Source organism: Stegostoma tigrinum, chromosome 33 (genome assembly GCF_030684315.1).
Source record: "Stegostoma tigrinum isolate sSteTig4 chromosome 33, sSteTig4.hap1, whole genome shotgun sequence".
Classification (NCBI taxonomy): domain Eukaryota; kingdom Metazoa; phylum Chordata; class Chondrichthyes; order Orectolobiformes; family Stegostomatidae; genus Stegostoma; species Stegostoma tigrinum.
In genome coordinates, this window is record NC_081386.1 from 15,830,872 (window position 1) to 15,843,218 (window position 12,347).

At 44.3% G+C, this 12,347-nt stretch overlaps 1 protein-coding gene across 2 annotated transcripts in view; it reads right to left on the reverse strand.

Annotated features, from left to right (window-relative positions):
- LOC125467216 (DNA-binding protein RFX7-like) overlaps positions 1-12,347 on the reverse strand; it is a 77,916-nt gene that overhangs the window by 13,381 nt on the left and 52,188 nt on the right. For both annotated transcript variants that reach the window (XM_059639200.1, XM_059639199.1), the window contains exons 7-8: positions 8,186-8,393; positions 369-673 (exon numbers count right to left, since the gene is read on the reverse strand). In XM_059639200.1, coding sequence (XP_059495183.1) covers positions 369-673; positions 8,186-8,393 — 513 coding nt within the window. The remainder of the gene's footprint in view (positions 1-368; positions 674-8,185; positions 8,394-12,347) is intronic.

Sequence of the window (12,347 nt, forward strand, 5' to 3'; positions counted from 1 at the left end):
CTGTTTGAAAAGTATACTTGCTTAGGGTAGCTATAATGTGTTTTTTTTTGTTTCCTTTCTTATGAAGGGAAAGGCTTTATTGCTTTTGACGGTTCTTCATATGAACCATCTACTTCAGCAGATAAATGAAAATTAAGGCAGTTTGGAAGTAATTTAGGGCTTACAACTACTGAAGTGCAGTGTTTCATCACCAAAATAACCAAGTACAATCAATTAAATGCAGTGTGCAAAAATTATATGGCTGGGTTAATGAAAGCCAAAACAAGTAATTCACAGTCAGGTAACAAATGTTAGTTTTGATGATTTTCATAACCAATGTTGCTATTTCTTGACTACTCAATTTTGATATTGAACAATGAATGACTTACTTGGATGGGGCTGGGAACAGTTGCCACCACAATGCCAATGGTAGGTTGAGGAGAAAGAAGAGCAGGGCTTCCATTTGGGATGTTGGACACTTGCCCAACAGTGGCACCTTCTAGTTTTTTTACTTGCTGATCGCCAGGTATTGGAGATTGAAGTTTTCGTTCCTGTTGTTTCTTCAATGTATTTTGCTGAATTTTACGTTGCAACTGTTGTTTGGCATCAACTGATGGGGAAAGCAAAGTTTTTACCTGTGGCTGAAAGGAATTGCTTTCAGTCATGGGTACAAAAGCAGAAGGTTGCTTTGTTCCTGTAAGAAAGAAAATTACACTACCTTGTGAAAAAAGTGTCATCACTATCAGATGCATTGTAGGTCATTTAAAATATCAGCAGCAACACTAACTTTTTGTGCAGCTTTTAGAGTGAGTTTTCTGGCATTATTTACAGATTGTTAAAGATGTATTTCTTAAAAAAAAAACTTCATCCACTATACGCTTGCTGCACTCTGTTTCAGTTCTAACACAAGTGGAAAGCAATGACCCTAGTTCTACCAGAGATAATGGGAACTGCAGATGCTGGAGAATTCCAAGATAATAAAATGTGAGGCTGGATGAACACAGCAGGCCAAGCAGCATCTCAGGAGCACAAAAGCTGACGTTTCGGGCCTAGACCCTTCATCAGGCCGATGTCTGATGAAGGGTCTAGGCCCGAAACGTCAGCTTTTGTGCTCCTGAGATGCTGCTTGGCCTGCTGTGTTCATCCAGCCTCACATTTTATTACCCTAGTTCTACCAATCCACTTATTCCTTTGAGTGTAATAGGGTCATATAAATCTCTTCTTCGGCAAATCATTGTACATACAACTGCTCCACGGATCCCTACAGAATGTTCCATCTGTCCATTTTTTGAATTCATTACTCAGGATCCACAAGAGAGCAGCACTGCTTTCTCAACATCCATTAATTAACATTAACCTCTTTATTCAGGGCTTTCAATACACTGGTGTAGCACCTATTGTGGTTACTAGCTGTTTCTTGAACATGTAGTTACAGCAATAAAGCAATAGGCTGCATGTTGATTCTTCAAATTATTTTTGTACACACCAAGAAATAACCTTTTTTAAAAAAAATGCTTAATAAGGATGTCAATGCTAGGAACGGAACATTGCCACTTCTTTGCATCAGACATCAAATACAAATGAGATATTGTACTTGCCAAAATTAGGTTAAACTGCACGTAAACAATAAAACCTCAACAGGAGCAGGACAGGATACCAGCTTTAAAAAAAGTTGGCAAAATAGAATCTATACAACAAGTCAAATTATAAATGGATAAGAATGTGTTTTAAATAGACTAAAGCAGTTGATGATTCACTAATACTTTTCACAAAAAACAGTGACAAAGTCCAGGATAGGGAGAATTTCAGAATCCTCTAAAAAACTCTATATAATGAGTGCAGCAGTTGTGTCTCCATAATCATTTCTGAAGAGGTGTGAATGGATTGTCATGAGCATAGTTCTTTGCTACCAACACCAAAATCTGTTTATGTGAAAGATACCAAGAACTGCAGATGCTGGAGTCAGAGAAAATACAGTGTGGAGCTGAGGAACAGAACAGGCCAGGCAGCATCTGGGGCGCAGGAAAGTTGACATTTTGGGTCGGGATCCTTTTCTGAAGAAGGGTTGCAATCTGAAACGTCAACTTTCCTACTCCTCCGATGCCGCCTGGCCTGCTCTGTTCCTCCAACTCTACACCGTGTTGTCTCTGTTTATCTGAAATGTCTCTAAGATTACAAACAGTAACCTGAGTAGAAACCAGTTCTATCTGTTCAGTTCTCCCTGTACGAAAATGCTTTTTGAACAATTAAATGTTTAAGTATGTTTCCCCACTATGAGGGTTATGAATCCTCTTCCCTTGCCTGCAACTAGCCTAAGCATCTTCGTCAGTCCAATTAGTCCTTCAAGCAATATCCTGAAAAGACGTTGAGGAAGGGTAGAGATTTCAAAAGCATTTGTAAACAACGGGGTTTGAGGTCCATTGAGAGAACATAGAACATAGAACATAGAACAGTACAGCACAGAACAGGCCCTTCAGCCCACAATGTTGTGCCGACCATTGATCCTCATGGATGCACCCTCAAATTTCTGTGACCATATGCATGTCCAGCAGTCTCTTAAATGACCCCAATGACCTTGCTTCCACAACTGCTGCTGGCAACGCATTCCATGCTCTCACAACTCTCTGCGTAAAGAACCTGCCTCTGACATCCCCTCTATACTTTCCACCAACCAGCTTAAAACTATGACCCCTCGTGCTAGCCATTTCTGCCCTGGGAAATAGTCTCTGGCTATCGACTCTATCTATGCCTCTCATTATCTTGTATACCTCAATTAGGTCCCCTCTCCTCCTCCTTTTCTCCAATGAAAAGAGACCGAGCTCAGTCAACCTCTCTTCATAAGATAAGCCCTCCAGTCCAGGCAGCATCCTGGTAAACCTCCTCTGAACCCTCTCCAAAGCATCCACATCTTTCCGATAAGAGGGCGCCCAGAACTGGACGCAGTATTCCAAGTGCGGTCTAACCAAAGTTTTATAGAGCTGCAACAAGATCTCACGACTCTTAAACTCAATCCCCCTGTTAATGAAAGCCAAAACACCATATGCTTTCTTAACAACCCTGTCCACTTGGGTGGCCATTTTAAGGGATCTATGTATCTGCACACCAAGATCCCTCTGTTCCTCCACGCTGCCAAGAATCCTATCCTTAATCCTGTACTCAGCTTTCAAATTCGACCTTCCAAAATGCATCACCTCGCATTTATCCAGGTTGAACTCCATCTGCCACCTCTCAGCCCATCTCTGCATCCTGTCAATGTCCCGCTGCAGCCTACAACAGCCCTCTACACTGTCAACGACACCTCCGACCTTTGTGTCGTCTGCAAACTTGCTGACCCATCCTTCAATTCCCTCGTCCAAGTCATTAATAAAAATTACAAACAGTAGAGGCCCAAGGACAGAGCCCTGTGGAACCCCACTCACCACTGAAATTAAGGACATTTATATAATATCTTTTATGACCATTGGATATCTCAACATACTATATAAGCAAAGAGTGTTTGAAGTGTAGCTAATGTTAAAATGTAGGAAACAAAACTGGGATAAACAGGTGGGTGGGCTACAGGACCTGGGATCTAATTTAGGCTATGTAGCTAAAATTTTAACCTTGAATAATAAATACCAACCTAATGTTACAATGAGTACAAATTCAAGTATATTATCTGTAAGATTTGGAGGCCATCTACTTGACAATCTGGCTGCAAAGCACCTTTTTAGTTCACCTGCTATGGCTGAGGCAGAGGAATACATTGTTGTTCTAGTCCATTTATGCGACGGCTCACAACATAAAATAAAAAATACTTGCAGTTACCAAGATGACCTACTGAATACCTGATCAATATTAGATTTTAAACAAGAAAATCTGTCAGTCAGGTTTTTGCTTTTACAATTATTGGTTTATCTTCAGAACAAAACATATCCAAAAAGCATGCAACAATTGGTTAACCAAAAATAATATACAAGGATGAATCCTCATCCCTTCAAATATCAACAAACACACAAACTCATGAAAAACTGTTGCAACTGAGAACAGTAATGACAATAATCACCCCACAGTTCCACAAGATACCACAAAATAGAGATTTTCCTAATCAGTCGATCAGAAATGTTATTATGCTCCAACACAAGAGCCATCTAGTTGTCACCAAATGTACAAAATTTTAATCAAACCATGGAGAGGACCAATTTGTTCAACTAACTGCTATTCAGGACAAAAGCAATTCTCACCAGGTTTTATTGTTAACAGAAAACAACTATTTATTTAACAAATGGTAGAGAAATGGATATCTAATCCATGACTATGCAACTTAAAACTACATCTCTTCAGAAACCCCAAGTACACACACAAATTCACAATTAAGACAAAAAACGACAATTCAACACATTATTGGTTTTAAAAAAAAACAGACAGGGAAAACAAAATTTCACAGATCAATATTCTGGATCATAGGGTGGATAAAATGGCATTCCACAATTTCAACTGACTTTTGTAAAGCAATGGCTATTCTTCACTCTGTGTCAGAGAGAGAAAGATCGACTTAGTTTGCGAGCTCTGGATGTCTCAAGCTGCCTTGCACTTTTAATTTTGTAAAACTGCTGCTCAGCCAAATGGAGGACTGTATTCAGGGAGATTTTCTTTAACTCGCAGATTATTTTGTGCCATTCTGTCTCCAAGTAAATCTTACTGCATCACTGAGAAGTAACACTATCTTGCACCAGAGATAGAAGGAACTGCAGATGCTGGAGAATCTGATATAACAAGGTGTAGAGCTGGATGAACACAGCAGGCCGAGCAGCATCAGAAGAGCAGGGAGGTTGACATTTCGGGCCTAGACACTTCTTCAGAAATGGGGGAGGGGAAGGGGGATCTGAAATAAGTCGGGACAGAGGGGGAGGCAGAGAGATGATGGATAGAGAAGATAGGTGGACAGGAGGCAGACTGGTCAAAGAGGCGGGGATGGAACCAGTGAAGGAGAGTGTAGGTGGGGGTGGGTGGTAGGGAGGAGATAGGTCAGTCCAGGGAGGATGGACAGGTCAAGGGGGTGGGATGAGGTTAGTAGGTAGGAGATGGGTGTGGCTTGAGATGTGAGGAGGGGATGGGCAGGAGGAAGGACAGATTAGGGAAGCAGGGACAAGTTGGGCTGGTTTTGGGATGCGGTGGGGGAAGGGGAGATTTTGAAGCTGGTGAAGTCCACATTGATACCATTGGGCTGCAGGGTTCCCAAGCGGAATGAGTTGCTGTTCCTGTAACCTTCACGTGGCGTTGTTGTGGCAATGCAGGAGGCCCAGCATGGACTGGCGTCTGCGGATTGGGAGGGTGAGTTAAAATGGTTCATGACTGGGAGGTGCAGTTGTTGAGTGCAAACCGAGTGTAGGTGTTCTGCAAAGTGGTCCCCAACCCTCCGCTTGGTTTCCCCAATGTAGAAGGGACCACGATGGGAACAGCGTCTGCAGCATACCACATTAGCAGATGTGCAGGTGAACATCTGCTTGATGTGGGAAGTCTTCTTGGGGCCTGGGATGGGGGTAGGGGGTGGGGGTTGGGGTGGTGTGTGTGTGCAAGGGCAGGTGTAGCACTTCCTGCTGTCGCAAGGAAATGTGCCGGGTGAGGTGGGGCTGGAAGGGAGTGTGGAGCGGACAAGGGAGTCTCACACAGAGTGGTCCCTCTGGAAAGCAGATATGGGTTTGGTTGTGGGGTTGGATTACAGATGGTGGAGGATGATGCGTTGGATCTGGAGGTTAGTGAGGTGGTACGTGAGGACAACGGGTATTTTATTTTGGTTATTATTTGTGGGGGGGGGGGTGTGAGGGATGAGTTGCGGGAAATGCAGGAGACATAAGGGGGGTAAGTTGCGGTCCTTGAAAAACGAGGACATCTAAGATATACAGGAGCGGAGTGCCTCATGCTGGGAGCAGATGTGGCGGAGGCAAAGGAATTGGGAATAGGGGATGGCATTTTTGCAGGATGATGGGTGGGAGGAGGTATATTTGAGGCTGCTGTGGGAGTCGGTGGGCTTGACAAGGGGGCGGCAGATGGTGTTGGGGAGTTGGCATCTGGCCTCGGCGATGTAGAGGTCAGTACGCCATACTACAAATGCGCCTCCCTTGTCCGTGGGTTTTATGGTGAGGTTCAGATTGGAGCGGAGGGAGCAAAGGGCTGCACATTCTGCGGCAGAGACGTTGGAGTGGGTAAGAGGGGTGGAGAGGCTGGGGAGATTGATGTCTCGACGGCAGTTGGAGATGAAGAGGTCGAGGGAGGGTAGGGGAGGCCTTGGGATGGTGTCCAGGAAGAGGGGTGTGTTGGAGATGGGAGAAGGGGTCTGCACAGGGAGGGTTAGGCTCACGGTTGAAGTAGTAAGCGTGGAGGTGAATGTGGCAGAAAAACTGCTCAATGTTAAACGTGACTGGTATTCGTTGACGTGTGGCTGGAGGGGGAAATAAGGTGAGCCCTTTACTGAGGACTGACCATTTGTCCTCAGTAAGGGGGAGGTCTGGGGGGGGGATGGTAAAGATTCGGCAGGGCTGGGTGCTGCAGTCTCCTCTGGAGCTGCTGGCTGTGGAGGCGGTGAGCGGAGCAGGGTAGGAGGTGGCAGCAGTGGTGACGGTAGGTGTGTCTTCAGTGTCTACAGTGTTGGCCTCAGGAATGGAGGCGGTGGCATCAGCAGCGGCGTCGATGACGTTCGCTGTCCCGAAAGTGGTGTACCCGGCAGTGGAGGACGTGGCGTCATCTGCGGTTGCTCCGACAGTGGCCACATGGTCAATGGCAGCGGGCATATTGTGGGGAAGGTCTTGGGTAGGGTTGGGGTTTTGGGAGGTGGAGGTAGCCCGTTTTGTGTGGTGGCACCAGTACGTTTACTGTACTTATGGTTTTTTGTGTCCAGTAAAGCTGACTAGAATTGAGAGTTCAGGTTGTGGATATAAGAATATAAAAACAGGAGAGGTCCTTTTCAGGTCTGGGAGAGGGAGGCTCTGAATGGGGGTAGGCTTGATTGTAGTGCCTGGAGATGCTGGCACATTGCTGCGAGTATGTTTCAGGAGTTGCATGGAGAAATGCTTCTGAAGGGTCTCAATGTTATGAACGTAGACATTATCACGGGTGGGGCCAAATTGGGAAGGCTTGAATGTGGACTGTAGTCCATTGGGATTGATCTGGTTCCGCAGGCAGGTACTAAGAAAGGTGATGTGGCTGTAGTACCTGGTTTACTTCAGGATGTGGTCGAGCAGTTTCAAGGCCAAAGAGATTACAAGAAAGTTGCAGTGGGAGAGAGATCCACTTGCACCAGATTTTTTTTTCCAAGATGCAAAACTCCTGGTATTTCAGATGTACAGCAGTCTAACTTCCACTTGAGTTTATAGACCAAAAAGAAAAAAAATCTTGAGGATATTGGCTTTCTGAAAAAAAACCTGTGCTGAAAGAACTAACCTTGAAGGCAAATTGATAAAGTGTAGAATGCTCTCTAGACTGTTATTCTTATGTTGACATAAGCTCTCAAGCCTCTAATCATGCACAGTTGTCTTTTGAAGTCTTACAGCTTAGGAAACAATCTTGAAATGTTTCTTCAATCATTCTTTCAAAAGGAATAAATAGGTTTTCTTTTCGAATATAAAAGAGATCAGCTTGTCACAAACTTATTTTCGGCAGACTTTCCTTCTATTAAATCAGGCAGTCTCAATAGGGGGTCTACACCAAATTAAACAGTTAAACAGTTATCACCAGCAGTATGATTTTCAGGAAGCTTTGTTAAAAATAGATCTCCAATGTCCACAATGAACTTTCAATGATCACTTCTAAAAAAACTATACTAGGTAATTCCACAAGACTTGAAATAAATAGTTTTGACAATCCTTCAAAACTTAAGTTCTCCCAATAATATCAAATCAAAAGTACCTTTGCAACAAACTACATACTTAACCAAAATCAAAAAATAAACTGCGGATATTGTAAATCAGAAACAAAAACAGGAATTGCTGGAAAAGCTCAGCAGATCTGGCAGAATCTGTGCAGAGAAATCAATTAATGTTTCGGGTTGACCAAGATGAACTCTGATTTCTCTCCACATATTGCCAGATCTGCTGAGTGTTTCCAACATTTTCTGTTTTAGCTACATATCTCACCATCTTACCCAAATTAAATAAAACATGCAGTATTAGTTTAAGGAAGTTATTTGGAGATAGGCTGGGTAAGATTCTAATAAATACCAGTTACTCACCTGAAGTTGCACCTGCCATCACTGACAATGCAGCGACAGACTTTGTGCCAATATAGTGACTGGTAACAAGGAAGCGAGCTAGATCAGTCACTGAATCAAATTTTCGGATTAATACTTTCTGGGCCCACTCACATACCAGACTGCAAGCTGCAGATCTGACCTCTTCTTCAATGCTCTGCAGGTGGTCTGCAGAATGTGATCCTTCAGACTAGAAAGCAACATAACCCAACATTAGATTATAATAGATGATAATTGTAATAGTTAACTAGACTTGTCTTTTAAGTATATTTTAAAATCTTAGTTGAGCAGAGCAACAGTTCAACAGGCAGTGTTTTGCTATTTTCCACCTCAAAACCATTTGAATGCGGTTCACATCAGTGAAAAGGAGTACAACCTGCTAAAATAATTTAAACAAAATTTTAAAAAAGAGAATATTTTTCACTCAGTAGCAAACAACACAATGACTGAAGCAATACCATAAATTTGACTGACTAATACAAACGTGTCAAATGTCAGAGATAATGGGAACTGCAGATGCTGGAGAATTCCAAGATAATAAAATGCGAGGCTGAATGAACACAGCAGGCCAAACAGCATCTCAGGAGCACAAAAGCTGACGTTTCGGGCCTAGACCCTTCATCAGAGAGGGGGATGGGGAGAGGGAACTGGAATAAATAGGGAGAGAGGGGGAGGCGGACCGAAGATGGAGAGTAAAGAAGATAGGTGGAGAGAGTATAGGTGGGGAGGTAGGGAGGGGATAGGTCAGTCCAGGGAAGACGGACAGGTCGAGGAAGTGGGATGAGGTTAGTAGGTAGCTGGAGGTGCGGCTTGGGGTGGGAGGAAGGGATGGGTGAGAGGAAGAACCGGTTAGGGAGGCAGAGACAGGTTGGACTGGTTTTGGGATGCAGTGGGTGGGGGGGGGGGGAAAGAGCTGGGCTGGTTGTGTGGTGCAGTGGGGGGAGGGGACGAACTAGGCTGGTTTAGGGATGCAGTAGGGGAAGGGGAGATTTTGAAACTGGTGAAGTCCACATTGATACCATATGGCTGCAGGGTTCCCAGGCGGAATATGAGTTGCTGTTCCTGCAACCTTCGGGTGGCATCATTGTGGCATTGCAGGAGGCCCATGATGGACATGTCATCTAGAGAATGGGAGAGGGAGTGAAAATGGTTTGCGACTGGGAGGTGCAGTTGTTTGTTGCGAACTGAGCGGAGGTGTTCTGCAAAGCGGTCCCCAAGCCTCCGCTTGGTTTCCCCAATGTAGAGGCGGCCGCACCGGGTAGAGTGGATGCAGTATACCACATTGGCAGATGTGCAGGTGAACCTCTGCTTAATGTGGAATGTCATCTTGGGGCCTGGGATAGGGGTGAGGGAGGAGGTGTGGGGGCAAGTGTAGCATTTCCTGCGGTTGCAGGGGAAGGTGCCGGGTGTGGTGGGGTTGGAGGGCAGTGTGGAGCGAACAAGGGAGTCACGGAGAGAGTGGTCTCTCCGGAAAGCAGACTGGGGAGGGGATGGAAAAATGTCGTGGGTGGTGGGGTCGGATTGTAAATGGCGTAAGTGTCGGAGGATGATGCGTTGTATCCGGAGGTTGGTAGGGTGGTGTGTGAGAGCGAGGGGGATCCTCTTAGGGCAGTTGTGGCGGGGGCGGGGTGTGAGGTATGTGTTGCGGGAAATACGGGAGACGCGGTCAAGGACGTTCTCGATCACTGTGGGGGGGGAAGTTGCGGTCCTTAAAGAACTTGGACATCTGGGATGTGCGGGAGTGGAATGTCTTATCGTGGGGGCGGAGGCGGAGGAATTGGGAATAGGGGATGGAATTTTTGCAGGAGGGTGGGTGGGAGGAGGTGTATTCTAGGCAGCTGTGGGAGTCAGTGGGTTTGAAATGGACATCAGTTACAAGCTGGTTGCCTGAGATGGAGACCGAGAGGTCCAGGAAGGTGAGGGATGTGCTGGAGATGGCCCAGGTGAACTGAAGGTTGGGGTGGAAGGTGTTGGTGAAGTGGATGAACTGTTCGAGCTCCTCTGGGGAGCAAGAGGCGGTGCCGATACAGTCATCAATGTACCGGAGGAAGAGGTGGGGTTTGGGGCCTGTGTAGGTGCGGAAGAGGGACTGTTCCACGTAACCTACAAAGAGGCAGGAATAGCTGGGGCCCATGCGGGTGCCATGGCCATGGTGTCAAATGTCCATTTCTGGAGAAATAATAACGCTTCAATGTAAATTGTTTTTTAATAATAACAGTGGTGCTCCCATTTGTCTGCTGCCCTTGACCTTCAAGACAGTATGGTTGTGGGTTTAGAAGGTGCTATCTGAGAAGCTTGGCGAATTTCTGCAGTGTATTTTTTAGATGATACACACTGCTGATGCAGTGCATGGTAGCAGAGGCAGTGGTTTTTGTTCAAATCAGGTGCCATGTTAACCAAGCAAACTGTTTTGTCCTAGATGCTGTCAAGCTTCTTGAATGTTGCTGGAGCAGCAGCCATTCAGGCAAGTGGGTACTATTCTGTCACACTCCTGACTTGTACCTTGTAGGCAGTAGACGGGCAAGAGAGAGTCAGAAGGCTATGTCAACTTAGATCTCAGACAAATAACACACCAAATCAAAATGATAATTGATAAGTCATTAACAGAGCTCTTCCTTGGACAATCAATTAATATTCCAAAATTTCTTTGCCACCAGAGTTTGTAGAATATTCCAGGGCAGCTGAAAGTTTCATCTAACTTTAGAATGTAGGTCTTTTCTGATGAAGGGTCAAGACCCGAAACGTCAGCTTTTGTGCTCCTATGATGCTGCTTGGCCTGTTGTGTTCATCCAGCCCCACACTTTGTTATCTTGGATTCTCCAGCATCTGCAGTTCCCATCTCTGATTGAACAGATTATCCAGTTGGAATCAATTTTATTCTTGGGATCTTACTGTGCATAATTTTGCTGCTGCATTTATTTTATTTAATTTACTTAAGGGATGTGGGTGTCACTGGCTATCCAATACAAAGATATAAGTGTGTTTACAGAGTGAGATTCAGAGATGTCTTTATCCAGTCAAGCTTCAGGATATTCAGAAGTAAAATTCGAAGTGATTATACAGCTACAAAAATGTAAACATGCACTATTACAGAAGTGAACTGCAAGACAAAGATTTCACTAATCAAATGCAATTTCTTCTCTGAGGTACTACAACTTTAAACAAAAAACCAGGAAACCCGATAAACTGTTCTTTGTTTCTCATTCCCTTTGTAACTCTCTCAGACTCTTCCTCTGTTGATAACACTACTTTCTTTCACTGAGGACTGAGCAATCTAGGAAATGTAAACTCCACTCAGTCAGTTGCAAAGTTGCAAGTTCTCACAATCTGGCTCTGTGAATAGAAATGAGATAAACACAGGTCTCCAAGTGGTCTTGCAATTTTCACACACAAATGTCTTCCCTTCGTTCTGTTCACAATCTCATAGTGCATTTCCTTGTCAAATGAGGCTAAGCAGAGTCACAGGTTATTCCACTAAAAGCTGCATCATTTATAGTTAAGGAGAATGATAGATTAATCTTTGAATATACTTCTCTTGTAATAATAACAAAATTAATCATGAAATATCAACCTCCCAACTCGCTTCACAGGGGTGACCATTTTGCTTTTCTTTCACCAGAAAATTTTGAGAATATGGAGTTCATTGCCTTTGAATTTATAACTCAGCAGCCTTTCACAGGTCCAATCTCAGAATCTCAGAACAGAAGCCGTCCTTCAGCCTACCAAGTCTGCAATGCCGAAAACTACTCAATCTTCACTAGTCTTATTTTACAGCATTTGGTCCACAGCCTTGAACGTAATGACATTTCAAGTGCTCTTCCAAGTACTTTTTATAGGTTGCGAGATTTCCCACATTAACGGAACCCCCAGGCAGTACATTCCAGATTCCCACTATCCTTCTGGTGAACAACATTTCCTTCAATCTCCTTTAAAACCTTCTGCCTTTCATCATAAAATTACGCACCCTCATTATTGACCACTCAACTAAGGGAACAGATGCCTTCTATCCACACAATCAATTTAGAAAATTATAAATGCCTCAATCGGGGCCCTGTAAATCTCCCCTGCTCTAAAGAAAATACCCCGAGCTTTTCCAGCCTCTCATCATAGCTAAACTCTTCAACCCAGGCAACAGCCTCGAAAT